This window comes from Cryptosporidium bovis (assembly GCF_009768925.1).
Source record: "Cryptosporidium bovis isolate 45015 chromosome Unknown contig_20, whole genome shotgun sequence".
In the NCBI taxonomy this organism is placed as follows: domain Eukaryota; phylum Apicomplexa; class Conoidasida; order Eucoccidiorida; family Cryptosporidiidae; genus Cryptosporidium; species Cryptosporidium bovis.
This window is the reverse complement of record NW_027125014.1, coordinates 197823-216925: the sequence shown is the minus strand read 5'-3', so window position 1 is coordinate 216925 and position 19103 is coordinate 197823. Positions and strand designations below refer to the sequence as shown.

The 19103-nt window shown below is 32.8% G+C and overlaps 9 protein-coding genes across 9 annotated transcripts; 4 read left to right on the top strand and 5 right to left on the bottom strand.

Annotated features, from left to right (window-relative positions):
* Positions 1-60: 60 nt before the first annotated feature.
* FG379_001233 (sucrose-phosphatase-like HAD superfamily hydrolase) lies at positions 61-1949 on the bottom strand (the record flags this gene model as incomplete). The annotated part of the gene is made up of 4 exons (XM_067326836.1): positions 61-170; positions 316-346; positions 476-1715; positions 1783-1949. 4 exons carry the CDS (start codon positions 1947-1949, stop codon positions 61-63), a joined length of 1548 nt encoding a protein of 515 aa, XP_067184485.1.
* Positions 1950-2470: 521 nt separating this feature from the next.
* Positions 2471-3130, top strand: FG379_001232 (f11a10.2 protein; the record flags this gene model as incomplete). The annotated part of the gene is made up of 1 exon (XM_067326835.1): positions 2471-3130. One exon carries the CDS (start codon positions 2471-2473, stop codon positions 3128-3130), a length of 660 nt encoding a protein of 219 aa, XP_067184484.1.
* An 8-nt stretch (positions 3131-3138) lies between these two features.
* Positions 3139-5358, bottom strand: FG379_001231 (uncharacterized protein; the record flags this gene model as incomplete). Its single annotated transcript, XM_067326834.1, has 1 exon — positions 3139-5358. One exon carries the CDS (start codon positions 5356-5358, stop codon positions 3139-3141), a length of 2220 nt encoding a protein of 739 aa, XP_067184483.1.
* A 422-nt stretch (positions 5359-5780) lies between these two features.
* On the bottom strand, positions 5781-8642 carry FG379_001230 (uncharacterized protein; the record flags this gene model as incomplete). Its single annotated transcript, XM_067326833.1, has 1 exon — positions 5781-8642. One exon carries the CDS (start codon positions 8640-8642, stop codon positions 5781-5783), a length of 2862 nt encoding a protein of 953 aa, XP_067184482.1.
* Positions 8643-9371: 729 nt separating this feature from the next.
* On the top strand, positions 9372-10703 carry FG379_001229 (uncharacterized protein; the record flags this gene model as incomplete). Its single annotated transcript, XM_067326832.1, has 2 exons — positions 9372-9563; positions 10011-10703. The coding sequence occupies 2 exons, from the start codon at positions 9372-9374 to the stop codon at positions 10701-10703; spliced, it is 885 nt and encodes a 294-aa protein (XP_067184481.1).
* A 223-nt stretch (positions 10704-10926) lies between these two features.
* FG379_001227 (uncharacterized protein) lies at positions 10927-11341 on the bottom strand (the record flags this gene model as incomplete). Its single annotated transcript, XM_067326830.1, has 2 exons — positions 10927-11150; positions 11245-11341. The coding sequence occupies 2 exons, from the start codon at positions 11339-11341 to the stop codon at positions 10927-10929; spliced, it is 321 nt and encodes a 106-aa protein (XP_067184479.1).
* A 1030-nt stretch (positions 11342-12371) lies between these two features.
* On the top strand, positions 12372-12896 carry FG379_001226 (uncharacterized protein; the record flags this gene model as incomplete). The annotated part of the gene is made up of 2 exons (XM_067326829.1): positions 12372-12421; positions 12647-12896. The coding sequence occupies 2 exons, from the start codon at positions 12372-12374 to the stop codon at positions 12894-12896; spliced, it is 300 nt and encodes a 99-aa protein (XP_067184478.1).
* Positions 12897-13782: 886 nt separating this feature from the next.
* FG379_001225 (kinesin heavy chain) lies at positions 13783-16176 on the top strand (the record flags this gene model as incomplete). Its single annotated transcript, XM_067326828.1, has 1 exon — positions 13783-16176. The coding sequence occupies one exon, from the start codon at positions 13783-13785 to the stop codon at positions 16174-16176; it is 2394 nt and encodes a 797-aa protein (XP_067184477.1).
* Positions 16177-16549: 373 nt separating this feature from the next.
* Positions 16550-18907, bottom strand: FG379_001224 (uncharacterized protein; the record flags this gene model as incomplete). The annotated part of the gene is made up of 1 exon (XM_067326827.1): positions 16550-18907. One exon carries the CDS (start codon positions 18905-18907, stop codon positions 16550-16552), a length of 2358 nt encoding a protein of 785 aa, XP_067184476.1.
* Between the last annotated feature and the right edge of the window lie 196 nt (positions 18908-19103).

Sequence of the window (19103 nt, the reverse complement as noted above, 5' to 3'; positions counted from 1 at the left end):
GTTCATGGAAATATACAGACGTAACACCGTTTAAAATTAAAAGTATACATTGAATGAAATTCAAGAGCATATACTTTCATTTTCGTCTGTATCTCCTATCATTGTATCATTTGAAATAATTAATATGAAGCTATTTGACAAAGATAATAAAAGAGAGTAGAAAATAATAACTGCAATAAGATAATAAAAAAAGATTTTCTTGAAAATTCTCATTAATACCACTTATGATTATTTAAATAATTTATAATCTCTGTTATTTTTAAAGTAAATAACTATTAGAGACGAAACAATAGTGTATTAAGGCTTGAATAATACCACCAGCATTTGGAAATATCGAGATGAATATCTGAGCAGGAGAAATCAATGGTAGTGTGACCAATGTAAGTGACAAGTGAATGTATGTCAGAAAGGTGCAAACAAATCAAAGGTAAAAAATCCGAGTAAGTGGGTAAAAGGTGTTATAGAGGGAACTCACCTCGTCCGGGGGATCTAAATTTTGGGTTTTCATAATCTTTTTAAGTAGTTCACTCTGTTTGTTTTGACAGGAAGATTCAGTGTTTAAACATTCATTTTCCCCGCTAGAGTTGTCAGAAAAGAAAACCATTCCAAGTTTCTCATTTTGCCTGAAAACTGATTTAAACGTCCTCTTATTGCTTAAAAGAAAGTCTTTTAGGTCCTGTTGAGCATTACCAACACAACAGTTTTTTGACTCATTTAAAGAAAACATATGGGCATCATTACCAGAGTCCCCGCACACTAGAAATCTATTCAATGGAATCTTACCCTTCAGTATTTCTTTGAAAATGAAAATTATTGAGAATTTTTTCCCACCAACTTCTGGAAGAATGTCCAAGTATTTCCATTCTCCCTGCCCACTAATGGCATATTTATAGTTTCTTTTGTTCGCTTGTATTACAATATCAAATGTCTCATTTGCGTCTTTAGTGTAAATGGACATTGATAAGCGAAATGGATCGTGAAAGTTATTTCCATTTACGTAGTGGTTTAAGTTATTTTTACTCAGTATCTTTTCCGTATCATCCATTACTTTGTTTCTATTAAAGCTTTCTTTTATTTTTTCAAACCACTTTCTCACTGGCCAAGCAAACAACCTGTTTGGACACCACTCCGGGAATAGTGGATTTGCCTCGTTTGCTTGATTCTCCGGCTTGTCGATGTATTTTTCGTCTTGGAGATTAATCTCTTCTCCCATATCATGGTATTTTTGAATGATGGACAGTGGAACATTGCACTCTTTTTCACACCTTAGCGTAAATCTTAAATAATCGTAATAAATGCTTATTTCCATCGGTTCTTCTGGAAACTCGTATATTTCCGTTCCGACTCCGCAAATAGCAAAGTCTGGTTTGAGTAAATTATATTGTTTAGATGCAATTAAAAAGTCTTTTAAATTTCTTCCAGTTGAATATATTAGTTTTGAGCCATTAAACATGTGTTCTCTTATCCAAATATCATTAAATTTACTCAAATAATAACTGTTACCTATCAAAGTCCCATCCAAGTCCGTAACTAACACAATTGGTGATATTTTAGGTATTAATGATAGTTTTCCATTAAATAAGCAATATCTGTGTTCTTCATTGTTGTTTAAGCATATTTTATAGTTTCTATTCGCGCTTGGGTGATTCAAATCTATTGGAGGATTGTCCCATTCCGTTTTGCTGTCGTTACATATCACAAATTCAAGACTTTCCCTACAAGTTTTAAATATTAAATACAAAATAGTTATTTCACATTTTCAGTTATGCGTTTGAAACTTACATTTCTGTATTCAGCACTATTGAATGCCAACCTCTCTTCCCCTCTACAGGCACGAAGTTCTTGAACATCCATTTTGAATCACCGGTGTTTGAATTATGTTCTTCACTTTGGTAATGCAAAAATACACTTCTCCAACCAGAACTATAAAAAAGTCTTACTTCAACCATTAGAGGAATACACACATTCAGGTGTGTCCACAAATATCTTGCATCAAAAACCAGCTATCTCGCTTGTTTATGTATCTATTTCCAAAGTGAAGAATGCAAAACACACCAATACACCGAATTTTATGGGTTATTCAAAGACGATATGTATGGAGGACTGGCTTCTGAAACACCTACGTGACTGACCGAATTCAAGAGTTTCCACGAATTTCAATCTCAAAATTAAAAACACACTTTGAAGCACCTAATTAAATTATTCCTCATTTTTAATAATTTTTTTCCTCTAGTATATTGATAATAAAAATAATACAAATTCTCGCAATACCGTTAAACATGCTGGCGCTCTAATTATAAAGGTACCGGAATGAAATCTCAAAAAAATTAACCTTTTTTTCTTCAGAAATAGGAGTGCATACATAACGAGACAGACAAAGACAGTAATAATATAAATTCCATGAGAAATAAGAAAGCTATTTCTTTTGTCCCAAACTAGCGCAAAATTTGAGAAAGTGAACTGATAAACAATGGACTTTCAACACAGGGAGGGACACAAAACAGGAAGTGGAGCTTTGGCCAGCTCTCAAGATGTTGCAATAGAAAGAAGAGAACGACTTAGGAGGCTGGCATTGGAAAGTATAGACTTATCGAAGGATCCTTATTATATGAGAAATCATTTGGGACAGGTTGAGTGCAGACTTTGTTCGACTATACATACAAATGAAGGCTCGTATTTATCTCATACCCAAGGAAGAAAACACCAAACCAACTTAGCATACAGAGCCTCGAAGGATAAGGTTCCACAAATAATACGAAGGACCGAAAAAGTGGACGAGGAGAGGGATGAAAACAAAGAGAAGATTTTAAAAATAGGCCAACCAAAGTACAAGATCACAAAACACAGAGAATCTAGCACTGGTGGGACGTATTGTATTTATTGTAGATTTAATTTTAACGAAATCTTGGAAGAGTGCATTCCTAGTTATAGAATAATGTCATGTTGGGAACAGAAGATTGAGAAACCTGATCCTAGATACCAATATTTATTTGTAGGTGCGGAACCGTACAATACAGTTGGAATAAGAGTTCCTAGTATGGAAATAAATAGACAGAGGATACAAACTTATTGGGACAAAGAAAGAAAGGTGTACCACATTCAAATTTATTTTACTGGTAAAAAAAGTTAGACTAAACTTTATAATATATTTGATAACCTTTCAATCCAGGTATATTTGTCAATATTTTCGATGTTACTGTTATTCTTTAAAAATAAGTCAATGTTTTCAGAGATAAACGTTTCAAGTTCGTTCTTATATTCCTTATTTGTTCTTCTTTTGATAACCCATAATTCATTTATCTCTTCCTTTCCAGTTTCTATTGTTTTTAAGTCATAATCAAAACAGCTTTGGTAATTGTTATTCATAGTATTAGTTTCATTTGCGTCTTTATCATGCTTATTTTCGCAAATCTGGGTATCTTGAACCGCTTTAAGGATGTTTTTTAATTCGTTAAAGACCTGACATCTTCTTTCAGCATCCCTACAAGATACGTTCAACACAATAAAACCGTCAGTATCTAATACCTTAATTAATTTATTTATAAATTCAAATTGAATAAATTCGGTACCGGGACACATTAATGAATCATTTATATTACTTGAATTTATATCAACAACAATAAAATCATACTTATCCTTATTTTTACTTGAAATAAAATTTACATACTCGAACGCATCTCTGATAACAATGTTGATTTCCTTTTCATTAACACCAAAGTAGTTAATTGCTACATCCTTTACACTTTCGTCAATTTCAACAGCAGTGATTTTAATCTTGTTTGAATGCAAACTGCAGAGAACACTTGGAAGAACGCCACCACCAAGACCAAGAATAAGTGTTTTCATCGTTTTTTCTCCATTACAGTTTTGAACTTTGTTGACCAACAAACTAGAGAGCAAAATTACCCCAATATAGTAGTTGGAAAGATCCTTATTGTATTTGAATAAAAAGGCGTCTTTATTGTTGTTTCCCTCATCTTTTTGCAGAGTTATTTCTGACTGAATTAGTCTGGGACTTGACTTAAATATCATTTGTCGTCTTATCTTATGTTCTGATTCTTTAATGTCGTAGATCATTATTTTTTTGGAGTATTTTGAGTCGCAGCTGTATATACATCTTTTAGTAGTGCCTTCTGGTTCTTTTTCACCATTTCTACCGTTGTCACCTACAGTTAAAATGGGAAATCTCTTTGATCCTTTGAGAGCAAGAGGGGAGATAAAGTCTGAGATTTCGTCTACAATAATATTATCGTCGTAAACAGCTTCTTCTTTCTCTGCTTCCTCGCTCAATCGTGATATTACTATTAACCTTTTGCAACAAGCTTGTCTTGAAATTTCTTCCATTCCTTTTCTAGAGGAGTATAGCCAATCTTGTTCCTGACCAAGAGGAACCAAAAGACCAACGGTTGGCTTGTCGTTTTTATTTGAATTAATGCTGTCATAAACGGTAATAAAAAAGCTTTTTGAGTTTTTTGAATTTAGCTGATACTCCCTTATCTCCCCAGGGGAAAACAAACCTATATATTTGTTGTCCCAGTACATTACAGACAACTCTTTCAATTTTTTTGATAAACTCCATATTGAAAATTTTTCCCTTTCTGTATCATCATTGTTAAAAACTTCTCTTAACATAAAACTAGTCTTTTTATTATATTCAAGGTCGCTACTATCACCCTTTTTTGTTATCTCTATATAGTAAGGCAAGTACTTAGTCCCTTTTATTCTTATCAACGGCTCAACGACAATTTCGCATCTGATATTGTAAAGATTAAGAGATAGTGCCTTTGAAACGTAGTCTTGTCCGAGTGTTATTAGCACGTACTTTCCACCATCCTTTAGAAGATCAAGTGATCGTCTCAGATACTCTTTTGACTTTAACATGCATTTGGGATCGTTATCTAAACTTGTATTCGAAGATAAATAAGCGTCCAAAAATCCTTTGTCAATAATTGTATCAAACTGACCGAAATTATTCTCATTACTAACATAATCCTCGAACTCCTTCTCAACATCCACGCACAACCACTTCATTTCACTCCTTTTCTTGTTCTTTTTCAACATTTCGCTTATTATATCCTTAGAAAAATCAATATTAGTGATGTTCTTAAACCCTATATCGTATAAGTCTGCCCCCAAACTCGAGCTTCCACATCCTATGTGGAGTATTTTCTTATTTTCAAACCTGCTTCTCTCTCCATCTCCACTTCTTATCATTGAATCAACCAGCAAGCCTTCCAACTCACAGAACTCACCATACCACTCAAAGGAGTGATTTCCGTTTTCGCCACGCTTTCTAAAGAATTCGTCCCAATAACGACTACTCGAAAAGTCCTCTGCCTCATTAGGAAGTAGTTCCATTTTTCACCTTTTTCCTCTTTATAATTACTTATTCCGTAATTGAAATCTTAAATTGTCATCAGAAAATGCCCGCCATTTGGCGCTGAAGCTAATTGGTCTTCTGAAGGGGCTAATAGGGGATCGGATTTGATGTTTTGTGGGGCAGAAGGACTTATACGGCGATTTCCGTGGAATCCCAGTTTCCTCAGTTGAAGTCTAAGCCGAGTCATACTGAAAAAAGTTGTAAAGCACAAGCCGAAAAAGCGCTATAGTAAAAAGTATATTAAAGTTTAAAATATCTCTAAAGAGGCCATTTGGATTATGTGGGAATGTCTTTTTCAAATATACGAAAGTGGCGCTATGCAAAAGTAAAAACTGACATGACTACCGTTAATAAAACGCATGCACCATGACATTGATTTTTAAGTCATGAAAAAGAAAGGTTAACTTAAAGTTCGTCTAGGAGCTATTTTTCTGCGCTCGCAAGGAGTTATACTTATTTTACTGCGTTTGTACGCTTCTGAGGAGAGAATAATCTCCAAAAGTGACGGATTTTTCCCATTGGAGTTGACTTTAGAAGGCAATCTTCTATTGGACTTCTGAATGGGATTACTGTTGTGAAAATTGTTTTTCAAAGTAGGCGAGTCGTCATTTATTTTTTCAAAATGAGAAAAGCCGCCTATGTTGGAAATATTACCGACGCAATAAGTGTTTCCCCCAATTCCACAGTTAACTCTTAGTTTTTTATTTTTAGTAATATAAAGATCACTCTCGAGCTCTTCTTGTGAGACGGGAACACTGCCCCAAACTGACTCCCAAAGTGACTGCTGTGGAAGGATAGACGATTTCATTTTGCCGTAAGTATTTTCAACACTGCTTTTATCCTCAGATTTACCTTTGTTTTCCGCTAAATTTTGTGGATTTTTGTTCTGTTTTGATTCGTAGTTGCAGTTTATTTCGTGATTTGTGTTTGTTTCTTCCCTGTTTTTATCGATGGCGTCAATAAGAGGATTAATGTCAATATTGGCGTTTAAAACGATTTTATTAACTGAACTTAAAGAGGCAGTGCTCTTTTCTGGGATAAAGAGAGAGTTAATATAAATATCAGAGTGTCTTAGCCGGATTTTGCTTAAGAACTTGTTCGGAATGTAGTCGAATTGAGATGTGGATTCTTGATTTTTTTCAAATAAATTTTTGACTAATTTAACTGAATTTAGGTACTGGTACGATTTTACGTTTTTAATAATTTCAACATTGGAATGATTGCAAAAAGAATTATCCTTGTCTTTTTGAATTTCAACAATTTTGTTGAGCAACAAAACTGATGACTTATAAAATATTGTTGGCGTTTTGGGGTCAATACTCTCCAGTGGACTTAACGATCCAAATAAAACAAAAGAAATAAAACCCCTGTTGGGGTTAAATAATGATTCAAGTACAAACAATACATCGATATCATTGTTATCAATACCAACATTTTCTTTTGTTTCATCCAAATGAGAGATGCAACTTATTGATATTACCGAAAATAACCAACAAAGGGAACTAACCACGTGACAATAAAGTTCAAACAAATTTTTAAGATTATTAGAGTTGTATTTGGATATTACTGGCTTTTTCTTATTGGAACAATAACCATCATCATTGTTTGAATTATAACTATACTTATTTGTCCTTTCCATATTCCAATGAGCAACAAACTCGTGTAGAAATTGCATTAAATATTTAACACAAGGTATGTAAAACTTGAAATTTGACGAAACTTTATAATTGAGTATGAACGATATTATATAGTCAACTGACATTTTTCTAACCATAAGTGTCTCCAGAGGATTAAATAATTTTTTAAAGTTAATTTGAAAGTACCTTTCGCACCAGTTAAAATTGTTGCTAATTATATATATTGGTATATAATTTATAAAACAACAAGTCTGCAATGATAGTATTTTCGTTTCATAGACTTCTAAAATTGTATTCGCGAGATCAACACATTGTTTGTACAACTGCTCCTCCTTTTTGCCATACTCCGAACCGAAACAAGATGAAGAAACAATCGAATCTTCAACTGCGGAGGATTCAAAATCACTGCTAGATAAAACACCTCCTGATAACATTGAATCCCTACTAACTTTCGAGTCAACAAACAACTTTTGTGACGTGTTTTTATTAATATTGTTATTGCTTAGTTGTTCATATTTCACATTCTCAAAATAATCCCTATACTTGAGACCATTTTCACACACGTCATTAATAAATTCAAAAAGTTCAACCATTAATATATCTATTATTTGTACATTTTTATTTATATCTTCCTCAGTAAATTTATCAGAGAATTCTTTCCTTAACAGATCATCATTTTGAATATAATTTTTTGCTGAAATTATATCCTTAAATTCTCCTTTTTTTATTCGAATGGCAAGATTATGAAGCTCTTCTTGTCTCCATTTTTCATATCTCTCATTAGTATATAAATTAGGATTGTCAGTGTTAACCTCGGATTCTAGAGATATTAATTTATCCATTAAAAATCTAACAAGTATATTTGTACTGGCAGGAACAAGTTTTATACCATACTGTAGTATTCTAAAATACAATAAATATGAATCAATAGAGTTTCTCTGAGACACTGGATATATCTCTTGAAACACCGCTATGTATTGCTTTATACTTCTTGGAATTATATTCAGTATAGAATACATTAAATTAACTATTAATCTTCCTGAATGCTCCCATTTGCTTCTTATTTTATTAACACACGAAACATAATTGAGTGGAACTAGTTTTGACAAAAACGAGTTATTTGAATTATCATCTTTAATGTTTTCATCTAGAGACGATCCTTTTCCAATTGCTATTGTTCTGCATCCGTTGTAATCTGGATTTGGGTGTCTAACAATGTAGAATTCATATTCTTCTTGGTAATCCTTGGAAAATACATATTTTAGTATTAATAACTCCCTTTCATCTGTTATTTTCGAATTAATCTTGGCACTTTGTATTATCTTCTTTATCTCCTTCTTTAGAGAGAATCTACAGTCGAAATAAACATTATCTGACACGACTATATCTTTCATTATCTCACTTTCTCTTTGGCTCTGTCCTCTCGAGCCTATTGATACTCCTATTTTGCCATCATCTTGAATTATCAACTTTTTTTTAAGTACATCAAATATCTTGTCAACATTAATTTCACTAGGCACTATATTATCTATAACAGAATGGACTAATTCACCATACTCTTTTTCTGAACACGAATAAAAATCAAATTCCAGTATCTCATTGTATACTGTACTCCCCTTCTCCATTATAATCAAAAAGGTTACACTATGCTTCTCCTTTTATATTATCCTAGAACCACAACTCTTCTCCCTTCTTTTTGTAATTTCCAACAGGTATTCTCTTAAAAAAGTCAAAATTCAATGTATGCAACCTATTTAACATCCATATATTTCGCCAAAGGGAATACAACAAATGGTCTTGTGTTGTCTTCCTAAAGTTCAAAACACCTTGATATATTGATTTCCTTGTTTTGTGATTCGCTCATATAGAAAAGAACTATTATCAAACACGCACTATCGTATTCAATCCACTCTTATTGATGCTCTCCAATGAAATTCACTCAAACCTGTATCAATAACAGTAAAAAATTATTCACTATTTATATACATTATATGTATCCTATTTCCTCCTTTTCTTACTTTTTTTGCTCCAAATAACATCAAGATTGACAAAAAATCCACCTCAAAATTTATCCTTTTATGACTCAGTCATACCAATAATATTTGGATCTTTTGACTTCTCATTGCGTTACCATATTTATACACGTTTTGGCGCCACTTCGTTAGTAATTAGTGTTAAGATATTTTTTAAAATTAATTTTCGCTTTATTATTTAAATGTAGGTGTTTATGCATGATAAACATCGAAAAGAAGGATATTAGGGATACACGTAATATTCACAATTAGAAACTCAGAGAAATAGACTTTTGTTGATAAAGCACTAAAACCACGAAACTTTAGGTAAAATATGTAAATATGACTTCAGACAGGAAAAAAGTCCTTTTAATGGGAAGAGCAGGAGCAGGAAAAACATCAATGAGGAGTATTATATTCGCGAATTATTTGCCAAAAGACACAACTAGGCTCACTGCTACCAACAACATTGAACATTCACATTTAAGGTTTTTTGGAAATTTGGTGCTTAGCTTGTGGGACTGTGGGGGTCAGGTAGGTTGAGGTTATAGTCTGTATCGATTTGGGGGATTGTTTATGTTATCTTTGGAGGAGTGAATTATATTAGGCTCGTTTACTTGCTTTTTGCATTAGTTTTAGTTATTTTTGAAACAGTTAGATATAGTATGCTTATATAATTCACACTATTGCATTCCAAGCTATAGTCGCAACTTATAATTAAAAATGTATAGAAGAAAAATGGACATATTGTACTAATATAATACTCCGCTCTATCTGTAACAAACAATAAGACTTTAAAAGTGGAATAATGCTTTAAATAGATATATAATGACTACTTTTCGTAATTTTTAGTATATACTCATGCAATAGCTAATATTCACGGGTTGAAGAAATGGAAAAAATACTAACAAAATCCCAAATTGATGGACAAAAGTAGTGTTTAATTATTAAATAATTACTGACTTTTCGGTTGCTTTTAAGGATATCTTTATGGAGAACTACTTTGAAAGTCAAAGAGAGCACATATTTAGAAGTACTCAAGTGCTCATATATGTAATGGAAGTTAGAAAGGTGACGAATACATCCTCTAAACAAATAATGAAGGATTTGGAGCAAGATTTCGTGTACTTTAGGAACACTGTTGATAACTTAAAGTCATTGTCGCCACAATCAAATCTATTTTGTTTAATACACAAGATGGATATATTATCCACGAATGAAAAAGAATTGGCAGTTGAGTATTATAAAAGAGAAATAGGAAAAATAGCAGGAGATATGAGTTACAGAGTGTTCCCGACGACAATATGGGATGAAACACTTTTTGCAGCTTGGAGTGAGATAGTTTATGCTTTAATACCGAATGTTGGTTTACTTGAAAATAATTTAAAAATGTTGGCTGAAACGTGCAATGCAATTGAACTTGTATTATTTGAGAGATCAACATTTTTAGTGATTTCTCACTCGGAAAGTTCTAATTTGCTTGATTCTATTCGTCATAAGTCAAGATTTGAGAGAGTATCCAACATTTGTAAGCAATTTAAGTTAACATGTGCAAAATCGCAGACTAATTTTGTAGGAATTAAACTTGAAACCTCTGAATTTTCCTGTATAATTAAAAGGTTTACACAAAATTCATATATACTGGCCGTTATCAATGACAAAGGTAAGTTTTAAATTCATTAGTGTTGATATCAACAAAGCTTAATTGAGTCTTTGTACGAAAAATGACTATTCTGCACATATCAAACTAAATATATTAACTTTAAACATTTTAACAGATATTACTCTTGCATCCGTCCTATATAACATTGAAAACTCGAGAGATCACTTTGAGAACATTATTGCTTCCCATATGAATCCAGAAACTAACAGTAGATAACATATAAACCCATATTCTTCACTTCCTCTGTGTTTTTCCACAATCAACTTTACTCAACAATTTACTCAATTCTCCAGTGAACGTCGTTGAATCATTCTCGTTCTTCAGCACCACCCTTGTTTTTCTCTTTTTTCCATCAGACACTCTAACTAAATTGTAACATTCATACCCCTCTTCTCCACTTACGAGCTTGTTTCCCTGCTCTTTTTTCTTCCTTTTGCAGCCACTAACTTGAGGCGAGTCTGAAAAAAGTAATATCAGTTGTTCTTTAATGCACTAAACAATATGAATACGCATAAACTCACACTGTACACGTATTTTAATATTACAACTTACACTTTTTAATAGTAATTCTCACTGGTTTTTTATTTTCATTATTCTGGAGAATACAAATTAATTCATTCACAAATCCATTAGCGTCAGTCTCAAACATTGTTCCCTATAACTAAGCATGCATGTGTTCACATAATCTAAAGTTTTGTCAGTTTGCACTCCAGAATATAACACAAATAATTCCTTATCTAGTGCAAATTATTATTTAATGTTTTCTTGCCTTATTTTCAAATACCACAATTTTCTCCACTTTTTTCCCATATAACTTGGGTAAAAATACCTTAATTATTTCGACACTCCCGCTCAAAATATGGTAACTAATAATCACCTAAAGAATATGGCGCTATTTAAGATATAATAATATAAAGATGACCCCAAAAGTTAGTGTTGGGAGTAAATTTGTATATTATATACAAAAGTGCCTATTCGGCCTGCCACCAAAGTGAACTGAGGGTGATTATTCTCGATTTTGGCAGAATTGAGAGGTGATGGTCGCAATTACTCACACATAACACGACAAATACGAGGGATAAACAATTTCAACCTGAAAGTCTGGACATCATAAAACTAGTGCATTAGTTAACGATGCGATCAGGGACTGTGTTTACGGATGGAATGCGAATAATGTGAGTAGCTGGCCTTTTTCGTTAAAAATAACAGTTAGAAGTGTGTGAAGATGGAGAAAGAGAGTTTGAAATACAAGTTAATATACCAATTTTATATTAGTATTACTTAATGTCTTTTCTCTTTTCCTTACTTCTAGCTACTCCATAACTAAATGTATCCGTTTTTGCGCACTAAATGGTTTAAATATATGATTTTACACTCTACTCACAAAGGGGAGTTGGCGCCATTGTGGCCTATAATGGGCGAGAGTTAAAATAGGATAAATGATATATATATAGTGCGAGTAAATCAAAATATAGTGTTATCATTAAAACATTATCAACAGGAAACAGTATAATAAATATTTTGCGTTAACTGCTGGGTTTGTGGATAGAACGAGAAATAGCTGTTGGTTGTAGCGTGAAGTTGTTTGTTGTGGGCCGTTGTTTAATATTATACATGATTTGAAAGTACAAAATTATTAGTTCGCTGCACTTGTTACTCTTAAAAGAAAGTGGCAGAGAATGTCGGAAAACAAAGCTGAAGGAAAATTGAAATATGTAACTTTGATTAGGTAGGTTCTTTTGAATTGAATGATATATAGTTCAGGTGCCTGAAATGATGTTTTCTTATCGTGGATAAAAGCCCCATGTAATTAATTAAAGTTAAAAAAAGAACAATAAATGCGACAAAAGGGGCTTATTGTAAACGGTGCAATACTTTGTAAACAGAATTCCGCACAGTGATTCGCAATTAAACAGATTAAATACATGAATTAACTCATACCTTGTCTCTACAGTCAAGAGGGGGACGAATTCCATGTTGAAACCAGATTAACAAGGCATATTCCAACTTTAGATGAGAAACAAATAAAAAACAAAACGATAACATTTGACTTTATCACATCTAAACACATGAAAAGAGTTATAGAATACTTGGAGTTTAAAGATAACTATATCTCGCGTAAAAATAACGAAAATATTAATTTTAATGTTGACGAAGATGAGGCCTTAGACTTGCTTATAATTGCAGATAAACTAGGGCTTTAATCACTCAAAACATGCACTTGTACCCGCCGGAAAGTTGCATTTAGGGGTGTGTATTAGCATTAATGGCGGTAAAATACTACACACACAGGTAATATAAAAAGAATAGTTTGTAAAAATGAAATACAGAGACGGATTAGGAAGAATAGGAGCAATATTAGCATCACTAGATGTAGTTAGGGACGTAATTCCTATATTTTAAAGACTGACATAGAAAAGAAGCACTCGTTTTGCTTGAAGTGCTTTCTCTTGTACATGTTGTACAAGTAGGTATATGTGTATGTATGTATGCGTATATACATATATAAATATATTACATTAAATTGTATATGTGTATTATATACGCAAATAATGTAAATATATGTGACAGGTATATATAAAAGGCATATAACAGCACAGACGAAGCATAGAGGTGGTAGAGGAGGAAGCCCAGGGAGAAAAAGCCGGCATATACAGAAAAAATAAGTTATAAGATAGGAAGAAGTATCATCGATTAGGATTTGATAGTGCAGGGATAGGATTTGAATAATTACGTAAAACATTGAGTTCAAGGGTAGTAATTTGGGAAAAAAGGCCCAGGGGGGTTTGGGTATAATTTAGGTTTGTGAATAACATAAAAATAGAGTAAGGATAATAATAAATAATTACAAATAATAATATATATTTAGAGTATAGTTAATAGAATTTGGTAAAATTAAAAGAATAATTTTGAAAGCGAAGGAAAGAAAAGACAAGTAAGGTTTGGGTTTTTAGTCCCAATAATTAACACACAAGTATTAATATCAATTAAAATATTAATAAAGCATTTTATTTTAAATTGAAACTGAAATTTGCTTGCTTCAAATAATCAAAATAATAAGCATTATTTTTATAACATAACCAAGTAATTATGGTTGAAGGTAGTTCTAAAAAAGCAGCGAATTTGGAAAATGTCTCTGGTATTGGAAACGGGGTTGGAGGAAACGGAGGTTTAGGACAAAATGGTAGTGACCAATCAGGAGGTTCAGGAGTGCATGTGTATTGTAGAGTGAGACCACCAAATGAGGCAGAAAGAACCCATGGGAATGGTTTGTTGTGTGTAAATGTTAAGTCGGAACAGTGCATTGAGATAAACTCAGGTGAATACTCGAGAGAAGCAGGGGGTGGTAATGATTCAAAGGAGAGAATATTTTATCTAGATCACATCTTTCCGATGGATACAAGTCAGAGTTACGTTTATAAAACTGCGGCCAAACCGATAGTAGATCAACTATTTAGGGGCATAAATGGCACAGTGCTTGCATATGGTCAGACATCTAGTGGTAAGACATTTACAATGGAAGGTATTATAGGTGATAGTGAAAAAATGGGAGTGATACCAAGAATGGTTCACGATGTATTCGAGACTATAAGTAACTCTGAAGAACACATTGAATTTCAACTTAAAGTTTCTATTTGTGAGGTATATATGGAAAGAATAAGGGATCTTTTGGACACAAGTGGAAGTAAAAACAATCTAAGAATTCATGAAGACAAACTTCATGGAATTTACGTTAAAGATTTAAGTGAATACTTTGTTACGTCTCCTGAGGAGGTATTTGAACTCATGGCATTGGGTCATAAACATAGAGCAGTGGCAGCCACAAATATGAACTCGCACTCATCTAGATCCCATCTGATCTTTATGTTACAACTTCAACAAAAAAACGTCTTTGATTCAAGTATTAAAGTAGGTAAATTGTTTTTAGTTGATTTAGCAGGTTCTGAAAAAATAAGTAAAACAGGTGCTGAAGGCTTAACTTTGGATGAGGCAAAAACCATTAATAAGTCACTGAGCTGTTTGGGTAATGTAATTAATGCACTTACTGACAATACCAAAAACTATGTACCATATCGTGACTCAAAATTAACTAGAATACTTCAAAATTCGCTTGGAGGTAATTCATTGACCTCATTAATAGTGACTTGTTCTCCTAGTGTAGTTAACGAAGCCGAAACCATAGGAACTCTCAGATTTGGGATTCGTGCCAAAATGGTCAAAAATGCTCCCAAGATTAATCAACAATTTTCGGTTGAGCAATTACAAGTTTTACTTAGTTCTGCTCAAAGAAAAATAGCTGAAAGAGACAATTACATCCAAAAATTAGAGGAAATAGTTAAATCACTTGGAAGAGAACTCCCTGAAAAGAAATTCTCTTCGTCTGACGGTTTATCAAGTAGCATTAATTTGGGGCCTGGATCTGCTGAAAATAACAATAATTCATCATTGGTGTTTGGACTAAATGACAATAAAGAACAAGTTAATGGGGATAGTAGTGGCTTTATTCCATGCAATGGTGGTATGCAAAACAAGGATATATCTAGTGATGATGAACTCGATGAACTTTGCGATGCCAGACAACAACTTAAGGAAAAAAGTGAGGAAATATCCAAACTTAAACAAGATATGTCCAATATTGAGAGCAGTATGAGATCACTGAATGATGAGAAAGAGAACTTGAACTCGAAAATTACTGATTTAGTCCAGGAACTTAATCAAATTAAGTACCAACAACAAGACAAAGACGAAACTGTCCAACATTTAAAACTTAAAAATGAATCACTTATTGGTGAATTAGAACAATCACATATCCATATTAACGATTTAGAATCCAGAATTGAGGACTTTAAATTGCTTGAAGAAAACAGAAAATTGGACAGGGATAGAGAAAATGAATCGAATAAACTTTACCAAATCCTTGCTAATGAAGTACAAACTTTGCGTGAACATCTGTCTACTATTAGCTCATCTTCCCAAAATATTAGCGGTAGCAGTGGAACAGTGCCATCAAATGCCAGTACAGGAAACCAGGTTTTATTGGATGCCATTGACGAACATATAAGGAGGATTGCCAACTTAGAACTTCAACTTAAGGAATTCGGAGGTAACAGGAACCATAACAGCCTCGAGATTAACGATAAAGAAACCAAGAAAATGCTTGAAAGAATAACTCAACTTGACAACAATATGGAACAACTCAACAGACTTTATCAAAAAATGGTTGAGCAAAATTCAAATCTCAAGTCTCAAAGTCAACTCAACGAAAGAAGACTTTTAAGGAAAGAAGAGAGAATTGAACAACTTGAAAGGTCACTTATTAACGCGAAGTCAAAATACACCAAATTACTTATGCAATGTAATTCTCTGACAAAAACCATTGAAAATATTTCCAAGCTCAAACCAATCTTTTCAAAAATAGCACCCCCAAATATTGTCAAAGGGATTCAAGGAGGTGGTGGTAAGCATTCTTTAATTAAAGTTTAGTTAATTTACCATTGCGTCAGGTGTTATTTTTGTTTAATATTTAGTATATCTGATATTGACAGATAATAATTATTGAAATTGGTCTCCTCAAAGTCATTGCTTTGTACATTTATTATAAAATTATATATACTAGATTAATTGTATTGAAACTGCCTGTGTTGCTTTTGTAATTAAGTAAACATATGTATTTAAATACCACCATTATCATGTTAATAATGGTAGTTTTCCATGATTAGGAAAAGGATATATAATTATCTATATTTTGACGATTTCGGAGTCAACTTGATTTATACAAACGAATAGTAATGGACTCATTTTCATTGTATGTATATACTCGAACATTTGTACCAAAATAACTTTAATGTAAAACTCATTAGTTTTCACAAACACTACATTCCTCAACGAAATTAGTTTCATCATTTAGTTCGTTCCCATTTTCATATTCACACTCACTATGTTCATCTTCTTCCTCCCTATCCTCACCTAGTTCATCAAAGTCGTAATTGACATATTTCCACGACTTTAGAGTTTCTTTTGCAAGTAAAGATGCATCAATGTCGCCTATTTGCAAATTGCTCATTTTTTCAACCACCGTATCTCTTACATGGCAGCTCTCGATTTTAAATTTACCACCTATACTTTCTGCTTCATCATTTCCATCTTCCTCAATATCGCAATCGCCCTTCTCACACTCTCCTTCGCTATCTTCTACTTTTAAGCGTATTGAAAAGTGACTCTTATTCTCATTAGTAGAAGAAATACCATTTATTGTATCTTGATTTCGCGAAGATTCACCTTGTTGTCTTCCCAGTATATCATCCATTGGTATTGTTCTAGTTATTGGTACAGGAGTGCCCCAACTTGTTGCTATTGAACTTAGTGTGTGACAAGAGCTTATTCTTCCTGTAATGTCAGAAAGAGGAATAGACAATCTTTGGCTATTTTGACGAATACTGTTGATTGCAGAGTTTGAATTTAGTGCATTCTTTTCGTTATTATCCGTTGAAGATGAGGAAGTGCCCTCACCTATTAATGACCCTAGTGAAGTAACTGCAGTCGAGACAGGAAGGCATCTAACTCCCATAACAAAACCGGAGGCTACTAAACTTGGGCTGTCAAATTCACCGCATTCATCACCGTGGTTATAATTTTCACCAGTATTGTTATTTTCATGTAATTCCCTTTCAACATTGTCTTCCCAGTATTCACCTAGGTTATAATATTCATCTAGACTGCTTTGACGAAGCCTCCTTATGCAACCGGCGTCATTTCTAAGTCTCTCGTTTTCGATACCTATGGAAGGTTGTTGAACTTGAAAACATTGTAATTCGTGCTGTCTTTGAATTGCTTTTAGCTGTTTTTCTCTCATTGCATTTTTTATACAGTCTATTGACGTTCTCCAAGGTGGTTTATATCTATTTTTATAACTATTTTCAAATAGCGGAGATTTTCCATCAATTTTATCCCAATTCAATACGAATTCACTGTCTGTGTTGCATTTATCATCATAATATTCTTGGAATTCACATTCTTTGTTTCTTATATCTTTCAAAGACAAATCTAAAAATGAATTTTTATATTTATTCCCTTCTTTTGAAGTTAGGTAATTAAAGAATAGTCGATAATAATCGCTCCCCATTGGTGTTGAATGATTTTGAAAAAAAAAGAGGTTTGGAGAGTTATATGATATTGATTGATTAAACAATGTGCCTTCATCAGTATCTATCTTGTTAAAAAAATTCTCCATCATACCTACAGCAATATTATATAGTGAGTCATTTATTTGGCCTATACCACATCTTTTATGACAAAAAAATGAAGTTAATAGCATATTTATAAATGGATAATCATTTCTTCTCTTATTGCAATTTTTTGTATAGTTTTCATATTTATTAATTATTTCCTTTTTTAGTATCTTTTTACTCATTAATTTAGCTGACTCTTTATCAAGATAACCTGACCAATCACTGGCCTTGTACCTTTTTTTAATACCATAAAAAACGTCTTTATGCAAACAATCAACAAAGCTTCTATGAGACAATATCTCAAATATGTGTCTAGGGTGAACGTGAATTATCAGTTCGCCACCACCACCTTCATATTCACTACATGTTGCGTCATATGGTCTGCCATAAACAATATCTATGCCGAAAACATGCTCATCTGAGCTAAACATTTCGTATATAGTTAAAAAGGACTTTTTGCCTCTATTTGAAATTCCGTCATTATTATTCAAACAATCTTCAACGCAAACACTGCGAGTTCCAAGAGAAATTCCGGATAATTCAACTGATACATACGGGTCTGTAATATTGATGCTGTTGAAATTTTCTTGATGAATCCTTCTCTTGTAACTTATAGGATACAATTTTCTGAAATGATTAAAGAAAATTTTCATTATTATTTTTGGATCTAAAGGGATCATATTGCGACTTCCATATTCATTTTCTATTAATAACCAGGCCAACCATGAATTAGGGTTAGTGTTCATCCAGTCCTGATGTTCTAGTGTTCCAACCGACCTTATTTTATCAAGTAAAAATCTTTTAAACTCCTTGAAAAAGGCTGAACAATCTTTATTCACATATGATATGTTTAAAAATGTTTCAAAATCAAACGCATACTCCAAAATGTGTTTTTGAATTTCGTAGTGCCTGCTAATCATTGTATTTGTAAATAAACTCTCAAACCTCCCTTCCATAAAGAAAGACGAACCCAATGTTTCACTCATTTTTTGCTATTTCCGCACTTTAAAATTTCAGTATGTAACACAAAAATGTAAATATATACTTTTTAAACGTTATAACAAAGAGACTTGTGCTATACCAGTTCAATGAGGGGTGGAGAATTATTTCCGAGTTTTAACAAGTACATAATCTATTAAAAAAGCCTTTGTCGTTAAATAATGACACAAATTACACAAACGT